We start from the raw sequence: 18,255 nt of genomic DNA, 5'->3' as shown, positions 1-18,255 counted from the left end.
AATGCAAATATCATGCTATATATAAGTTATTACATTCTTTACTATTGTAAATAATTCTATTTTTGAAAAATATTTTCATCTAACATATGTTGATTTGTTGCCAAATAAAATCAAAATTATAACTAAAATTAAATATTCACAAATAAATAATGTTAACATCTGTCTTACTATTTATATAATTGAGTTAGAATGAATTTTACCAATAAATAATTTCACTGGAACTTATATATATATATATATATATATATATATATATATATATTTATATCTACTAAAAATAATTTTGTACATATTAAGTTTTTATATATAATAATTGTAAATAGAAAATACTTTAAATGGATTATTTTTTACGGTTATTATCTTAGATCTTCAAACTTAATGACATGCATCATGCATGTGTTGGTGTATAAAGTAGAGTTTACTTTATGTATGTTTTTTTCCATTTAAAAGAAATCGAATCAAAGTTTTTTCCATAATATATTTTACAAAATAGATGTTATTTTCATAAATCATATTCAATATATGATTTCATGACATAGTGTTCTATTCAAAAAAAATTTTTAAAACAAATAAAATAATCACATGTACGATGTTTTAAATAAAAATTACCAAATAAACAAAATAAATGAATTTCAAGAACACGGGTAATATTCTAGTTCATTTTTATTTCACCATTCGCATATTTGTCCGATACACTCCAAACCAACTCCGATCCAAACCAATTATATATAACATGTTAGTACACAACATTATCGTAACTAAACTGTTCAAAATCTCAAAATTCCCTTTACAAAAATTGACAACAGCATGTAACTTGTAAGAGAATTCACACCGAAAGCAAAACCAATAACAGCTTAATATGCTGTGGAATGATATTCTAATTTCTTATAAAATATGAAAATCTTATTCAATGTATATGTTGGTTAGAGTCAACAACAATCCAAGCAGTAAAACATGGCATCAATCCATATTTTTGTGACAGTAACAATCAACTGTGCAAATTCAAACAGCAGATCCGGTTCAAGGATCAGTTTGGCTTCTTCCTTCTCTGGGACTTGTGTTGCACTCTCTGTTTTCCTTTCTTCTATTTTTGTAAATATATAAGCCGCCTGACCCCAAAACAATTAGAATATAAATTTAGCTAATATTGAAAGTGAAATTATCATACTTTAAATTTAAACTGTTTATAAATAAATAATCAATTACTAAAGAAAGGATCATAAGAAAGAAATTTCTCAGCTGGGCATTTCATCAAACATGTTATGCACATAAACTAAAAGATTTAGACTAACCTGCAAGGGCGAGATTGAAGATCAACAAAGCTCGCCGGACATTTTTCACTTTTAATCCGGCTTTGTTTAGAGGTTTTGATGCAAACGGAGATAGTTCCATCGACGAAAAAATCGCAAATTGGATCTTGTAGCGAATCAAGGTTAAGTATCGTCGACAAAGAAAATGTAGGGTTCAAACTGTTCAAACATCAAACCCCTATTTCTGATGTCATCCCACAATTCTAAATGTTTGGCCCAAATCGTTATCTTATACATATTAGACCCATCGAACAAAAAAAAAAGCCCAATTAAGTTCTAACTTGCAACAATATCGAGGTGAATTACTTGTGTTATTAATCAGGTGAGGTTCCTTATGAAATGAGCATGGAACGGAACCACTACGAAGAAGTTATACTCCGCTATATTCAATTGGTTTTTTCCTGGAAAAAATCGTCGGTTACTAACTTGAATAGATTAGGTCTATAGACCATATTAATTACAGAAAAGTTTCAATCTTTAAAAGATGCGAACTTCCCTTAAACTTTCTCAAACTCTAAATTGAGTAAAATTTGGCAAATCTCTAACCTTAAAAACATATCAATCTTCATGTGATACCACAACACAGATCTATCCAATTCGATTATGAGCAACAAATTCAAATAAGATCAAAACGAACACACCAATTTATTCCAATTAGACAATTTCGTACTTAAATGTGTTCATTGTATCAAACCGTCATCATCCAAAACGATCAGATCCAAACACACACGAAATCAGAAACACACAAACACACACAAATCCCCTCACACAACCATACCATAGTTACATATCATCATCATCATCATAAATTCCCAGATCTAGGAGACAACACGGCCAACGACAGGGTACTTTGCTACAAATTTCGTCTCCCAATCATTGAGAGTGTTCATCTCTTTCTCAGTGAGACCTTCAAGAGAAGGAGAGACATCTTCTTCGTTCTTACTCATCTTACCTAGAGCTCTGCTCGCGTCTTTTCCGGCGAACATAGCGTAATCGCCTCCGGGGCCGTAGAAGGATTTTCCCGTGGTGACGTCGAACACGCGGCCTTTGATTGCGACGTAGATCGGTGATGATCCGTTGGTGCCGTTGTATCGGCTTAGCTGCTCTGCGGTGAACTCCATTTTTTTTTTTTTTTGCTTACGCTTTTTAGATCGAATGTTTCTGGAAAGAACCAACTAAAAATTATAAAGCTTGAGAGAGATACCGGTTAATATCTTTAACCGGGATTTTGATACCGGTTAGAGATATTTGAATCGGTAATTTGACGAGACCGGACTTAAATGAGCCCATTAAACCAATTTCTCTGTTCCGAGACTTTTCTCCTCCTCTCGTCTTCCAATTTGGCAATACCCAAAACAAAACGAAAATTGCAAAAGACAAATTTAAACCTCTGAATTCAACCTTCTCGGCCAACAAGAAGAAGAAGAAGAAGAAGAAGAAGGAAATGGAGATTTGCATGTGTTGCGATGCACACCTCGTAACAAAACCAATTTTGAATCCACCATGGAGGAGAACGAAGCTAGGTTTTGTACCGGCTCGTCGCCGCTTTCCCGTTATTACCGTCAAGGCTTCGGCGGTGGATTCGCCTGAGAGTTCTTCAAATTTCGCCAAGCGTATGGATCAAGCTTGGATTATCTCACAGGTTTCGTTTTTCTCTCCTAGATTAATAGTATTGCTCCCTACTTGTTGTTAATTTTGATTCCTGTGATTTTATTGAATCTGAGTAATTACTAAGAACTTCATACTTTTTACTTGCGTTGTATGATTGAAGAGCTATGTGCAGGTTTGTATGAGATTAAGAACTTGGATTTGTGATAAGATATGGTTAAATTCAGATTAAGAGGTGAATTAGAATCAGCAAGTTTAAAAGGTCTTTGTACGAGCAGTTTGATATCGTAAAAACACTGTAATTGCTATGTTCCTTTGGGTTTGTTAAGATTTTGTTCACAGTTCATTTGGTTTGTGGACATATAATGACAACACGCTAGTTGCTTAATTAGATTGTTCTTCGTGATCCCTGAGGGTTGAGGCTTGCTTGACTTAATCTCGCAATGCATTCTAGTTTTGCAGCTTGCTTTGCTTGTACAATTGTTGGATTCTCTGCTTATTCTCTTATATTGATTTCAAAGAATCTATCCACAAATTAAGAATTATGAAGCCTTAATTTCTTCTAGCATTTGCAGTTTCCTCAAGCTTTAACATTGAACTCGTGTACCCTTCTGAAAACTTCAGTAGATCGCTTCTGTTTCTATGTGTTACAAGATTTGTATGTGTTGTGACTCAGTTATCTGCTTTGTGTTCACTGCAGCAACCAAGTCCTGTTGGATGTTCATCATGCAATTCAAAGGGTCATGTTGAATGCAAATGGTGTGCGGGTACAGGATTCTTCATCCTCGGTGATAACATGCTTTGCCAAGTACCTTCAAGGAATACTTCTTGCGTGATCTGCTCCGGACAGGTTTGTAATCTAACATAAAAAACACAGTGGTTAATCGTTTTTTTGTCCTCAAAAGTATAGACCTGCCCGATGTGTCTTCCTGATTATATATCTTCAAAAGTATGAACACTCGATTCGTTCATTGGTTTCAGGGATCTGCTTGCTGTAGGGATTGCAAAGGAACTGGGTTTCGTGCCAAGTGGTTAGAAAAGCCTCCAGTGCCGTCGTCGTAGCTGAAGAGCGAAAAGCAAGTTACGTGAGGGTTTTTAATCTTTAATGATTGTTTGTGGAGCTAAAATGTCATGTGGTATATCAATCACTATATATTGGTTCGAGTGGAATCTAAGTTAGATATGCGTATATATTTTCACAAGTATTATGTTTGCATGTGGTATATGTTCATTTATTCATTTCTTTATGAATAACCAAAGGGCTACAAAAAGATTTCTTGCAATCAACAAACGTGACTCTTACGATTTCATTAGAGTATATGTCAATGATAGTAGCGATTAGTAAAGCATCGCCTTCGTATTTTTTTCTTACATTTTCATGTGGTTGCGTAAACCATTTGCATCTTCGTTACCCTTTTTTATTTTTTGGTCTGGTCACCAACAAACTTCTTACAAAACTTACATAAATGTCAAAAAGAAAATACGAAGGTGAAACTGAAATCTAGTATTACATGCCAGAAATTAAATTAGAGATATATATATATAGAATAAAATGAAAACAAAATAAATATACTCCTTAAATATCTCTATATACTTATTCAAACAATGTTTTTAGAATTTAACCCTATTATCATGTGATATATTACAAAATAAAAATATAAAGAGAACAAAGACCATACAAGAAAATCAACCAGCCATCAACAAAGCAAACAAAGCTTTTGGGCTCAGCAAAACAAATACTTGAAACGAAAATACCTCATTCTTTACCTAAAGGGTGAGTGTCAGATGCAGTGCCGGTCCTGACCTAAAGCCCGTAAAGCAAAGGTTTTAGGCACCAGAATATATTAGTGATTTAAGGGGCATCAATTTTCAAAAAGTTGTGGTGGTATAGTGGTTCGGTACGCCTGTATACTCTTTTAGTGTTACGAGTTCGAGCTTGTATGTACCAGTTTTTGTAACTTTTTTTTCTAGTGTTTATTAATGGGCAAAAAAAAAAATTTTGGCTTTAGGCAGTAAAATTGGTTGGGCCGGCACTGGTCAGATGAGTTGATTGTTGATACGAATTATCTGAAGTTTCTGGACCATCCTCATCCAAGACATTCTCTTTTCCATGTTCTCTTCTCATAAGCCTCAACAACTTGTTTGTTCTTTTTATCAACAAAAGATCTATATGCATGCCCTTGTATGTGTTTTCATAAACATTTCTCCACATGACATGGGACACCCCAATTCTTCCTCCTATAAGGATACAAAAAATGTGTTTAAATGATTGATCCATGATCTAGTATATAGCATCAGTGAGGTTTAATATACAAAATCAATGGTTTAATTAGTTCTATTTAATTATATATTAACCTTTTTGTTGCAATTTTTTAGGTGTGGTTCTATGAGCAGATCAGAACCGAGAAAGCAATAGTAGAAGAAGAATTTTGACAGATTAAAAGGTTTTTATGATCACTCGTTATGCCATAAGCTATCGAACTCAATGGTGATGAATTATTCAATGGATTGTAAACTAAGAATAACTTTGTAAAGGCTTTCCTTACTTTTTCTTTTGACATCAATTGTTTTCATAGATGCAGTGACAAACGCAAAACAATATAGTGAGATGCAACAACAAACACAGATGAAACATCAGATCCTTTCATATATTCATAGATTAATATATCTATGCTAAAGAAGTATCCTTGAGCCACCAAAGGGTTTTTCGGCAGCCTGGACAGTAAGGGCATTGACGAGCAGCAGCGAGGGTTTGACAAAACGGACAAGGCATAAACACAATCACTGAACGAGGTTTGATATTTGCAATTACAGATCGACCATAACCTTTGAATCACTCACAAATAGGAAACATTTCAAGTCTATAACTTATGATGACAGTTGGAAGTTGGAACTCAGCAAAAGTAAGACAACAAGTGTTAACCATGCTCATTAGGAAACAAAAGAGAAAGCTAAAATGAACAAAGACCATACAAAACAGTCTAAACTTTAATGTTTTAATCATGCTCAGCAAAACAAAGACTTAAACCAAAATACCTCAAGAACTATCTCTTCTTTTAGGTGTGGCTCTATGGGCAGATCAGAACCGACAAATCAGTAGTAGAAGAAAATTTTGACAGATAAAAAGGTTTTTATGATCAATCGTCGTGCTATATAAGCTATCAACTCAGTGGTCATTAACTTTGGTGATAGTTACTCGAATGGATTATAAAATAAGAATAACTTTATAAAGGCTTTCCTTAACTTATTTTTGTTTTTTTTTACATCAAAATGTTTTCATAGATGCAAGTGACAAACGCAAAAAACATAGTGAGATGCAACAACAAACACAAACACAAAACAAACACAGATGAAACATCAAATCCTTTTAGCTAAAGAAGTATCCTTGAGCCACCAAAGGGTTCTCAAGGACAGTAAGGGCATTGCCGAATAGCGAAAGATTCACAAAACGAAAAAAAAAAAAGAAAAACCACAATCACAGATCGACGATTGGATCCGATAGTTTGCTATTTTAGCATGACAGATCGATCAGAATATCTCAAGAGATAGCGAGAGAGATATCTTACAGTAGAAAAGGTTCAGGGTGGCAGCATGGTTTGAAGAGACGAGAAAAAACAAGAAAGATGAATGTTAATTAAGGGTTTACTCGTCTTATTTTTAATTGGTTTGGGCTTTGGCTACTCTTAACCTTTTAATATTAAATAAATGTTTTTAAAGTTAAGAAAAATAAAAAATAAAAGACATTTATAAGCCCTAAGGTGTTTAGGGAAATTGCCCTAATTCTCTTTTAACCTAATGATCGGAACCACCGCCGCCTCTGCGGCTACGAGTTCGTTAGACGAACCACCATGGAAAAAGAGGAAATCGAATCCATCATCACCTCCTCTATCCTTTTTTTCACTCCCCGATGTTCTCATCCTACACTGCTTATCCCGTTTATCCAAATCCTACTACCCGAAACTCTCCTTAGTCTCCAAGACCTTTCGCTCTCTCATTACATCCATTGATCTTAACCACGCTCGATTTCACCACAAAACACAAGAGCCCTTCTTTTACGTCTGCTTAAAGTTTCCCGATCGTCCTCTTCCTACTTGGTACACGCTCTGGATCAAACCTGAGGATTTCGACGAGGAGGAGGAGAATAAGAAGAAGAAGTCTAAATTGGTACAAGTACCTTCTTCCTATGCTTCTGAACCATTGCTTATCGTTAATGTTGGTTTAGATGTCTATGCATTCAGACAACGGTATCCTCCGTCTCGTAACATGTTGGTTCGTAAAAAGGATGCTTGCATATGGCGTTTTGCTCCCAACATGTCTGTAGCTCGAGTGAATCACGCTGCGTGTCTCTTTGATGGAAAAATATATGTAATGGGAGGTTGTGGTGCAAATGATACTTGGGGTGAGGTTTTCGATACAAAGACTCAAACTTGGAAACCTCTACCGGACCCTGGTCCCGAGCTCCGCTTCTCTACAATGATTAATAGGATACTAGTTATCCAAGGAAAGCTTTACGTTAGGAGCAATGAGAGCAAGGATTCTGTTTATGATCCAAAAATAGGTAAATGGAAGGATGCAGCTAAAGAACTTGAGATTGGTAGTAAGTGTGTGGTAGATAATGTGTGGTACTCTTGCCGTCCCAACAGTTTTATGTGGTATGACAAAGAATGTAGTGATTGGAGAGTTGTCAAAGGTCTGTCTTCACTGAATCAAAGTCGTCGTAGTGGTTTGGTTGAGACAGTTAACTTCAATGGAAAACTCTTACTCTTGTGGGACAAGTCTACGAAGCCTCGCTGTCGTATTTGTGAAGAGAAGAATATTTGTGGTGCACTGATTGCGTTTGAAAGGCGCAAAAATGGTCAGGTTTGGGGGAAAGTTGAATGGTCTAGTGTTATGCTTAAGGTTCCTAGTTCATACAGTTTCTTGCGTTCTACAGTCATACTGACTTGATCATTTGTCAACATGTTATGCTTAAGGTTCCTAGTTAATACTGTTTCTTGTGTTCTACAGCGATACTGACTTGGTCATTTGTCAACATGTTTCCATTTTATTTAATTCTTGAAACATTTCGTTGTTTTAAACCAAAGTAGTATCTGGCTTAAATCATTGGTAACATAAATAAGAATATATTCAGGTATTATCACTTAAGTTATCCGATGCTCATATGCTACATGCCCAGATTAAAATTTCTGTGTACCTCCATGTTTATCAGTATCACGATCAATTGTTTCAAATATACATGTCATGCATGACTACTATGTTAGATAATGGGCGTGTTCGTTTCGTTGACGCAGGCGGCTGCGGCAGCGGCAGCGACTGCGGGAAACGCAACCTTTTTAATCGCCGCAACTAATCGATGTCAAAAATTAGAATCAGCGTTTGCTGCAGCGTCTTGCCGCAAGCACATGCGGCAACCAAACGAACAACAACACATGCGGCTGCCGCAGCCGCAAGTACTTGCGGCGACGAAACGAACAGGCTCAATGTCTAATCATTTTTGTATCATCCCGACTTCTAATATACTCTTTCTAAATAGCGTGATTTAACTCACTTAGTCATTCACACCAAAGCAATAAAAGTAAAACATTTTGACAAGTCTAGAAATCAAAATCATCTTTTGCGATACTCTTGAAACGCTCTGACATGCATGAGTAGATGGCTTAGACAACATTATAAGTCACCTAAAAAGATACATAGTTTACATTTAAGTGGAATACACAATCACAAAAACGAATTAAGCCAAAGAACAATCCAGAAATTGTTGAAACGCACCATAAACTCGGTGAAAATTCAGGCCGTTTAACATATAATCTATCATTGGAGTAGTTCAACCAGATAACATTAGTAAAGATTTGTTCCCATAACATTAATCCATTTAATTTAGAATATACATATATATAAGAGTTTTCTCTATGTTACTAAAGAAAAAAAAATCTGAAAATTTTACGACTAGCAAAGATATTATAATGTTGATTCACTTCCCTTCTGGTGCTACTAAGAAAAAAAAAAAAGAGTACCTTGTGAATACGAAGATACCATTTTCATTAGGGAAAATAGTAAATACTCGAAAGAGTAGAACATATGTTCATGAAAGAGCAATCACTTTGTTATCTAAGAAAACAAACACATCATCTTTCATCTCATTAATTGGTGCCGTATTAGTCTTCTTTTTCTCCTCTACGTCGCTCAATATATAGCTTAACCGCAAATGCGCTCGCTGCGGTTGCACTAAAGACAAATACTAGACGTGAGATTGTTGCCGTATTATGAGCAATGTATCCCTTCCTCTGTTCTGATTGTCGGATATGCCTTTAATTTTTTCAAATATATGTGTTATACCCAAAAGAAGCTATAAATCCATTTAACATATAATCAACCATTCAAGTAATTCAAACGAATAACATTAATAAAAATTTGATATTTTCACATTAATCCCTTTATCAATATCATTTTTGTGGTTGTAAGGCAACAAAACTAATTTCATAAAGAAAATAAGCTAGCAAGATACTAGCTTACAAGTTATTTGATTCATTTTCATACTATATTGCAACCCAAAAACAAAAAATGAAAACAATTTTGGAATCAGAAACAACCATTTCCGTTGGCAAAATTATAAATACTTGAAAGACCAGCCGACATGTTCATGTACGGAGGAGCTGTCACTTTGTTGTCCAAGAAACCAAACACATCCTCTTTCACCTCACTAAATGAGGCCATATTTGTCACAACCGTCTTCCTCAACTCCTCCAATGCATGTTTCATTTCTTGTAACTGAAACATATTCATCTCCTCTACTGGTTTCTCCCACCAATTGATCATCGACCGCCTCACACTCGCTTTTCTTATTTCTTCCATTGCTTGACCCTTCTTCTTCTCATCCTCTACCTCGCTCAAAATCTGCGTTAACTGCATATTCAGTTCGCAGCCCGCTACAGGGTTCCCTTGCGGTTGTTGAGTCTGAGCTAAGGATATATTGTTTCGGGACAAGTAACGATCCAATACAGATTCAACACTCGGATGACCGAAAGAGAAAGGCTTTTTCGCGGGAGAAAACACGATGATCCCAATCTCTGCACCACACAACGTGCAAAGCTCACTAGCTTTCTTGAAGAGCCCGGCTCTGCGTTTAGAGAACGTGACTTGCCTGTGGCTCTCTTTCTTTATCTTAACCATTGGAATTTTTTGTCGTCCGATGGTTTCTTTCTTCTTTGACATCATCATTTTTTTTTAGTGGAGGGTTTAAGTTTCCTTTCTTTGTTGGTATATTTGGTGGAGAGAATGCTTGTTTATATACATGCTTGAGTCTAGAGTGTGGCATTATTATGAGATCAACTTGCAAAGTTGGTAATTTATTTTTATTTTTGTAACATCCATTTGTAATGACTGGTTGTTTTTAATTTTGTGGATAGATAATAAAATATAAAGATTTGTGTAAGTTATAAATCTTAATTTGGTAATGCAATGATATTTTTTTTTTGCTTTTTATAGTTGTCTTATGTATAAAATGAATGATTGTCCTAATGAATGATTTCTTTATGTTACAAAAAAGGTTGTGTCCTAATGAGTGAGTTTAGAGCGTGGCATTATTATGAGATCAACTTGCAAAGTTGGTCATTTGTTTTCATATTTGTAACATCTATTTGTAATTACTGGTTTTGTCTTTACTTTTGCAGATAGATAATAAAATTCCAAGATTTTGTGTAAGTTATAATAGTATTAACTTGGTAATGCAATTTTTGTTTTCCTAACTTTTATTATTGTCTTGTGTATAGATGGATGATTGTCCTAATGAGTGTGGGTTTTCTGTTACAAAAAAGGTTGTAAATCAAAACGTATATATACACATGTTAAACTATTATGCAAATAAAAGTAGTGTTATATATATTCAATATATATATATATATATATGTAACATTAGATGCATCATTTTTCGTAAGTAATAGAGCTAAATACATTTGAATAGAAAATATAAATTACTTGACCAGAAAAACATAACTTTTGGATAGAAGATTAGCTAGACACGCCTTGTTGCGAACTATTCTCGCAATGCATCGTCCAACTTGCTCCTTCCTATGCCTTCTTCTATTATGTTCTATCATTTATACAAAATCATATATCATCATTTTTCCACGTCAATTTCTTCCAGGCTTCCGAGTAAAAAATTATACAAGTCTTTTTGTTTCTTTTTTAAAAGGATATTATACATACAAGTTTCTACTAATGTATATTTCTTCTAACGTGACGTGAAATGAATAGGGTATCTAAACATGTGTTGAAATAACACGTTAACGTAATGAAGAATAATTTTAATTAGAGAATGAATCTGTCGAATTTTTAGCACACAAATGAAAATCTTTAGCTCTTTAATTTTTCAGGAGCACAACCATTAGACTAGCCTCTATATTACTCCAATGACTTTAAACTTTCACAAGCTTGTCTTTTTACTACATGATGCGTTTGTGGCAATCTTTATTACCATGCGGAGGACAGTGTGAGATTTACTACTATAATGATTCATAAATGTCCTCCCAACATGTCTTTGAGCTGAAATTTTGGACACAAAATGAAAATCCAATTACTATATATAACTGTAATAATATATATTTTTTTTCTCGTTTAACGGCATGCTGACTTGAAAGGTAGTAAAAAAATTTGCTCACTTCTTTAGTAATGCCAAATCTCTTGGTATAAATGAATTCGAGCAAATAAAAACCAAAATTTGATATTTCGGTAACATAATCCGTTTATACGAACTTGGATTAAACATAATGCTATGCATAGGCCTACAAATGTTATGTCCATCCATTCAATATTGTTGACGAACTAATCAAATGGAATATCATCTAGGTCCAATAGTTTATGCTTATTTGAAAATTTGTACTTTCAACCTTCGGATTGAAAATAACCCACATAGAATGATACATTAGTGATATACGTATATGATGCATATATATATAATAAACTTTGTTACAATAATTATGTCGTATATATCTTTGTAATAAATTTTGAATTTAATGAAGTTTTTCCAGCCAAAAAAGTATGTGAATATATGAAAAATTATATTTTACATAATTTTAATGTTTATACTTATTAATGAAATTTAAATTTTATGTTATTCATAGTGTTATGAATATATAAGATCTTTAAGCCTTTATTTATTTATTCCATATTATAAGATTTTCTGAAGTTTCTATGCACTTTTTGATATTAATTTAATAATTTTTGATTATTTAAATTCTGCGGTATTTTTTTATTGGTTGAATTATGTTAAATGATTTTTGCTAGAGGTATATGATGAAAGATCATTTAAACAATGGTTTCAGAAAAACACAAAAAACTTGCATTTGCATCTTTTAAATCTTTAGGAATTCAACTCCATGACAAACTGAATTGAAAACCAACCAAACACAAAACCGAATACTGTAAAAAAAAAACAAATCAAACCGAAATAACTAAAATATAAACAAAACCAAGTAAATTGACCGGAACCGAATTCATACACCGAACCCAAAACTAAACCGAATTATGGAAGAGGAAATAATAAATTGTATGTCGGTTATGTTTCCGGGTCGGTACATACATAACCCAAGAAGTTTTCTTCTTTCTTTGTTCTTCGTCTCTCGCCTTCTCCTCGTCCGAATCATCTTCCCATGGCGAGCGAAGAAGACAAAGCCCTTGAAGACCTTCTTGACGTTCAGCTCAATGAACACAAAGATTCTCTTTCCGCCATCGACGAAGCCCTAGCTTCTGACCCATCTAATCCCGAACTCCTCTCGGTAAATTTTTTCTTCTCTGAAATCGGATCCCTAGTTATCTGTAGAACTAAGATTACCACAATTCATAACTCACTACTATCTCTATCACTACCAATACCCCCAAAGATTAACAATTTTATGATCCCTAGTTATAGTTTATGTATGGATTAGCCGAATGCTGTTTGTATTCTTACTTTCATGTGTGTGGTTTTGGTTATTCTCAAGGTTCATGAAGAACTTCTACAAGCAATCAAGGAGACAGAGGAAGGGCTTTTCCAGTTGAAGCGTGCTCGGTTATTGCAAGAAGCTGATATAGTGCTGAATGGGTTGAATCATGATGCTGGAGTTGAAGCTGAGCATCTAAAGGAATTGGAGCCAGAGAAAAAGGATTTGGATGGATCGCAATGTAGGTTTCGACATACTGATGGTCGTTGGTACAATGGTCGCATTATTGGGTTTGAAGGCTCTGATACTGCCAAGATCTCTTTCCTTACACCCACATCTGAGAGTATGACGGTGAGAAATTAGTTGTCTTTTACTCAGTTTCATTATGAGGATTTGTTAGGTTTTCTGAAAGTTATGGTGGCTAGTGTTTACTGAAAGCCTCAGTTGTGCTTGTCTTTGTAGCTTAATTAGGTTCTGCTACAGGCGTTTATATTAATGGCTGTGAAAGACTAATTTTGAGATTGTTACTGTTGCTATTTGTGCAATTGTTGTTTTTGTGTCTCAGATACTAACGCTGTAACCGCACTATTGCAGATGTGCAAGTTTTTCATGCAACAGAGGTGTCGCTTTGGTAGTTCTTGTCGTTCTTCACATGGTATGTTTTATTTATTGCTATTGTTTATGTGTTATGTTCATAGTGTCACTACATTAGGATTTTAGAAGTCGGGAATGTGGTCAATTTGTCATTCTGGTGATTAACTGCAAGATATCAATGCAGGACTAGATGTGCCGTTATCTTCTCTGAAGAACTATGCACGTACTGAGTGGAAAGAATCGATGGTAGGCTCCAAGATTTGGGCAGTTTCTGGCAGTAAATACGACATATGGAGGAAAGCTGAACTTGAATCATGGGATGATGAGTTACAAGTTGGCGGAATTGTTTTCAGAGATGATGGAAGCTCCGCAAAGCTAGGATCTGATGCTATGGCATTGTCAGAATACGCTCAGATGACTGATGATGACGGGGAAGAGGAGGAGGAGAAGGAAGAAGGTAGTGGTGCTTCAGATTCTGGCGAATCTATTTCAAGTGATTATGATGAAGAGTCTCCACAAGGCATAGGCTTTCTAGAAAGCACAAATCAACCAAGAGGCGTCCAAACTGATACCGCCTTATTTGCTAAGTGGGAGAACCACACCAGAGGAATAGCTTCGAAGATGATGGCAAGTATGGGTTACCGTGAAGGGATGGGTCTTGGTGCCTCTGGTCAAGGGATATTAAATCCTGTCTTAGTAAAAGTACTTCCAGCAAAGCGGTCGCTGGATTGTGCTCTTGAGCATGTCAAAAACGGAGAAGGTAAAAGCGAGAAACAGAAGAAGAAAAGGAGCAGAGGTGGGAAAAGGAAGCGTGAGAAGAAGTTTGCAGAAGCAGCTAGAGCAGCGAAACAAAAAGAGGAATCGAAGCCAGATTTGTTTAGCTTAATCAACGAACAAATTTTGCCTAGAAGCCATGAGAAAGTAAGCAGCATAGAGTCCGTAAAAAAGAAGCAAAACAATGGTCCAGTAGACAGGAAAGCTTTGGTTGCATACCAAGACGAAATCAAGGACTTGAAGGTGGAACTAATGAAACTAGAACAGATGGTCAACAGAAACAAGAAAGATCAAGTCGTTTCAGATGCTGCGACAAAAAGACTGAACCAAGTCCGAAAGGCATTGGCGAGTACACTAGCATCTCAAGCAGCGGCCTCCAATGCAGTAGAAATCAAAGAGAAAGAGAAGAAATGGCTCAAGTTTTAGAACATAGAACCTTGCATCAGGTTAACATAATTTTCATGATTAAACTGTATGATTTATGGCAAACACTGGAACCTTTTGAATTATAGTTGCGTTTACAAGCAAAATGGTATTCCATGAAATACATGTTGGAAGAAGAGGAGACATCCCAATATACATTTTCATAGTCTTCTGTGTGTTCTAATGAAGTTATTGGTGTTTAGTTCTATAGCTCTTAAGCAACCATAAGCTGCGGCTGAGAGCAATGCTGCTGAACCTAACAGGACAGCCTTCCACTGTCTACTAACCACCAGAATGGCCAAAGTCGTCAAAGCAATTGCCGTGGCAGAGAGGATATTTTTCCAGAGCTCAAAAGATTTGATTGCTTTAGTGCAGCTTCTACAATGGATAATATGTCTGAAGTATCGGTTCGCCAAATTGGGAGCGTGCATAGTTCCAATTCCTCCTTTTGCAGGGTAAGAAGCTGAGAGAGCTGCAATGAGCCCTGCTGGGGCATGCTCCACTACGGGAGGAACCTTGGGGAGAGATATGGTCCTATGCCCAAAATGGTAAGGCATCCCATGACCAACTTTGTCCATCCATTTTCTATACTCAGTGACCCATGTGTCTGATGACTTGAGATTTAAATACAAGTCCTTAGTTGGTACTTTCTCCTTCATCAGAACTTCGTTTTGAGACGATAGGAACCCCATGTCTTGTTCAAAGACCTTGCAGGCATTCTGATGCGAGAACCACTGAGGTAACACTGAAACCAAAGGTGACATTTTCGTGACCCCAAACCTAACAATAAGCATAGACTTCCCTTGCCCTGTTGGTCTACAGAGAAAAAGCCCTGAAAAGTAGTTCTTCACCCCGTCCTTCCCATCAAATTCTCGATTGTTCTGCAGAACACATGGAGCATCAAACCGAAGTAAATTACTCCCTTTCTCGCCGTCTTTCTCCTTTCCCCAAGTCCCTGCGAAACCCCGGTTAGTTCTCTCGGTGACCTCAAAAACCAGAGGCTGGGCATCTTCTCTTTTTGCACTGAAGTCAGTTCTATCATGAGAAATAGGGACATGAGCCGGATCCATCAGATTCTCTAGAAGAATGGAATGGTCATAAGGAAGCTCGTGAGTTGTCGATATATCGAAAAAACCGGGTCTAGCAAAATGCTCAAACCAAGGAAGCTTTTCAGGGTTAGGAGGTGTTTTTGTTGACATCCACACCCATACAACTCCTTGTGAATCCTTCACCTCGTATGTCTTCACGCAAGCGGCCTTTGGGATCTTGGCACTTGCAGGAAGCTGTAATAAACAAAACCAGCAAGTGAATACAAAATCTCCAAAATTTGATCAACCTCAGTGAACGAAAAAAAAAAACCTGAGGAATCTTGACACATTTGCCATCTCCTTCAAATTGCCAACCATGGTACAGACATTCCAATCTCCCATCAATCAATTGTCCTTCAGACAACTTAGCCAACCTAAAAGACAAAACAAAACTCAAACAAGTAAAAACAAAATCTTTGTCTTTTTCCACATTTCCAACAACTAATCATGATTTTGTAGACATCAGAAAACATGTTTGTTTGCTGGATCAATCTCTTACCGATGAGGACAACGATCCTCGTAACAGCGAAGTGTTCCTTCGCCGTCTTTATACAAAACTATTTGGCGATCAAAGACGGTGAGGCCAAGGGGCGCATCGTCGGGGACGTTTCTGGTGAGATACAAAGGGTACCACTCCTCTGTCCAATCGTAATCAGCCACCTCAACACGTTTCTCTTCTTCAGGGTTTAAAAGAACCTCTCCTCCTCTTCCTCCTTCTTCTGTCTGATCAGCCACGGCGGCGGCGGAACGGCGGAGGAAATGGAAACGGGGGTTCGTCGGTGCTGTGCATGTCGTTCTGTGGTTGAATTGGTTGTGGATCATGGGTGTTGTTGTTTTAGTGAAGAGGATTGGAGAAGTAGCTGTGAGTTGGAGAGAGGAGCTTAGAAAATGAGCAGCCATGACGGACTCTTTATTACAAGAATCGGTGAAAATTCCCTTCTGCTAAATAGATCATAAAGAGCATCGATGATATTTAGGAGAGTCTATCACTATCAGAAATTCAGAATAAAGGAAAAAAAGAGAAAAAATGAGGAGAGAGAGTGGAAGACAGCATAATAAACGTTACTTACAAGTTTCTTACACTTGTCCTTTTTATAGCTACTTTTCAATATATAATTTGTGTTTTATACTTAAGATTGTGTCGACCGAGAAACCCAAGTCTGAGAGACGAGCGACTCTCATGCTTTAAGGTTGCTTGTCCAACCGCTGGACCTCGTTCCACCACATGTGAGATGTTGAAAATTTGGCAAAATGGTGTCGCTTTTGCGTGTTTTGAAAGTCTTATATTTGTTTTCTTATATATGGATGTAGTATAGCTGTATAGGTGATAATCCATCACTTACTCTTATCTACTTTATATAGATATAGATAATGTCTTCTATCATATTTACTTAGGCTTAAAAGTTATTTTCTTATATATAAATCTTTATTATATAAATCACAAGTAAATTCACTAACAACTATGCTTTCTTCACCGGAAACAACAACGAATCCACCACCTTCTACGGCGAGACCTGATGCTGTCCGACGGAGATCCCATACCCACCACCACCGGGTTGATTCAAAGGCTATGCCGCGAACATGATTCTGACTCTGTCATCACGGGGTTAGTCAAGTAGATTTAGGTTTAGTTAAACAAGCCATTACAATTGATTTCGGTTTGGTTTTATTGGTTCCTTTTGAAATTACAATTGATTTTGGTTCGGTTTACAATTGGTTTGAAAAAAAAAAAAAAAAAAATCACGCAACGCCACGCGACGTCAATTTTAGGAAAAAGAGCGTCGAATAAAATTGGCTGCACTCGCGCAACTCGCGTTTTGTTTGTGATTGGCTAGAAAAAACAAAATAGTAGCTCCCCTCCTCCCATAATACCAATATTACTACTTTTTTCGTCATTCTTCCTTCTCTCATTTAATTTTGATTCCTCGGATTGTCATATTCTCCTTCCAGCTCTCGAACTCAGAGATCCACCAAACACAAGTTTCTTTATCCCGATCATATAACTCGACATAAACCATATTCCAACGTTAGCGCTTCCACAATTTTTGAACCATATCCAGCTTAGAAACAGTTTTAGTCAATAGACAGAGAGAGAACTAAACTCACTCTGAGCTAATTTGCGTCAATGCATTTATTAGAACATCAAGAATCAACGGCTCTGAGCTCCCAAACTGTAGATTAATGCAAGTAATTGCAGAGATTCTTCCAAACTATATCTACATTGGTTTAATCTAAATTCAGATGGCTATTTCTATCAACTTTGTGGATTAAAAATATTTGATTTTAACTTGAAGTAATTTTATTCTCTAAAACTCTAGTAATTTATTTTTGGATTTGGAGGATTTGAGGTTTCTTATTGGAGGGACATGATCTCCTGCAAAAAGTACATATGGTAAGAGTTATAGACATGTATATTCTTGTTATGTGATGTGAAGAAGTGTTGGAGATGCATTTCAGACAAAAAAAAAAAAAAAAAAAAAAGATCAAGAACAGTGTGCAAGTCTGTCAGAGGTCAAAATTCTTATTAGTGGTGGATTTTTC

The 18,255-nt window shown here is 36.1% G+C and overlaps 5 protein-coding genes and 1 pseudogene across 6 annotated transcripts; 3 read left to right on the top strand and 3 right to left on the bottom strand.

The window, feature by feature from the left end:
- Positions 1-1,931: 1,931 nt before the first annotated feature.
- LOC104715944 (putative steroid-binding protein 3) lies at positions 1,932-2,431 on the bottom strand. Its single transcript, XM_019230102.2, has one exon. It carries the CDS (start codon positions 2,429-2,431, stop codon positions 2,129-2,131), a length of 303 nt encoding a protein of 100 aa, XP_019085647.2. The 3' UTR covers positions 1,932-2,128.
- A 79-nt stretch (positions 2,432-2,510) lies between these two features.
- LOC104713951 (uncharacterized) lies at positions 2,511-4,189 on the top strand. Its single transcript, XM_010431179.3, has 3 exons — positions 2,511-2,952; positions 3,619-3,768; positions 3,900-4,189. Exons 1-3 carry the CDS (start codon positions 2,755-2,757, stop codon positions 3,978-3,980), a joined length of 429 nt encoding a protein of 142 aa, XP_010429481.1. The 5' UTR covers positions 2,511-2,754; the 3' UTR covers positions 3,981-4,189.
- Positions 4,190-6,689: 2,500 nt separating this feature from the next.
- On the top strand, positions 6,690-8,058 carry LOC104715943 (F-box/kelch-repeat protein At4g39753 pseudogene; annotated as a pseudogene). Its single transcript, XR_015565790.1, has one exon. The product of XR_015565790.1 is annotated as an F-box/kelch-repeat protein At4g39753 pseudogene (transcript).
- A 1,439-nt stretch (positions 8,059-9,497) lies between these two features.
- LOC104713950 (agamous-like MADS-box protein AGL61) lies at positions 9,498-10,151 on the bottom strand. Its single transcript, XM_010431178.3, has one exon. It carries the CDS (start codon positions 10,134-10,136, stop codon positions 9,498-9,500), a length of 639 nt encoding a protein of 212 aa, XP_010429480.2. The 5' UTR covers positions 10,137-10,151.
- Positions 10,152-12,481: 2,330 nt separating this feature from the next.
- Positions 12,482-14,733, top strand: LOC104715942 (zinc finger CCCH domain-containing protein 22). Its single transcript, XM_010433304.3, has 4 exons — positions 12,482-12,691; positions 12,896-13,186; positions 13,430-13,490; positions 13,614-14,733. The coding sequence occupies exons 1-4, from the start codon at positions 12,566-12,568 to the stop codon at positions 14,627-14,629; spliced, it is 1,494 nt and encodes a 497-aa protein (XP_010431606.2). The 5' UTR covers positions 12,482-12,565; the 3' UTR covers positions 14,630-14,733.
- On the bottom strand, positions 14,682-16,870 carry LOC147939287 (protein TIC 55, chloroplastic-like). The gene is made up of 3 exons (XM_087464837.1): positions 16,214-16,870; positions 15,986-16,088; positions 14,682-15,909 (listed from the first exon to the last, which is right to left on the bottom strand). Exons 1-3 carry the CDS (start codon positions 16,612-16,614, stop codon positions 14,788-14,790), a joined length of 1,626 nt encoding a protein of 541 aa, XP_087320963.1. The 5' UTR covers positions 16,615-16,870; the 3' UTR covers positions 14,682-14,787.
- Between the last annotated feature and the right edge of the window lie 1,385 nt (positions 16,871-18,255).

This window comes from Camelina sativa, chromosome 9, assembly GCF_030686135.1.
Source record: "Camelina sativa cultivar CO46 ecotype springtype chromosome 9, ASM3068613v1".
Lineage (NCBI taxonomy): Eukaryota > Viridiplantae > Streptophyta > Magnoliopsida > Brassicales > Brassicaceae > Camelina > Camelina sativa.
This window is presented reverse-complemented; position numbering and strand designations above follow the sequence as displayed.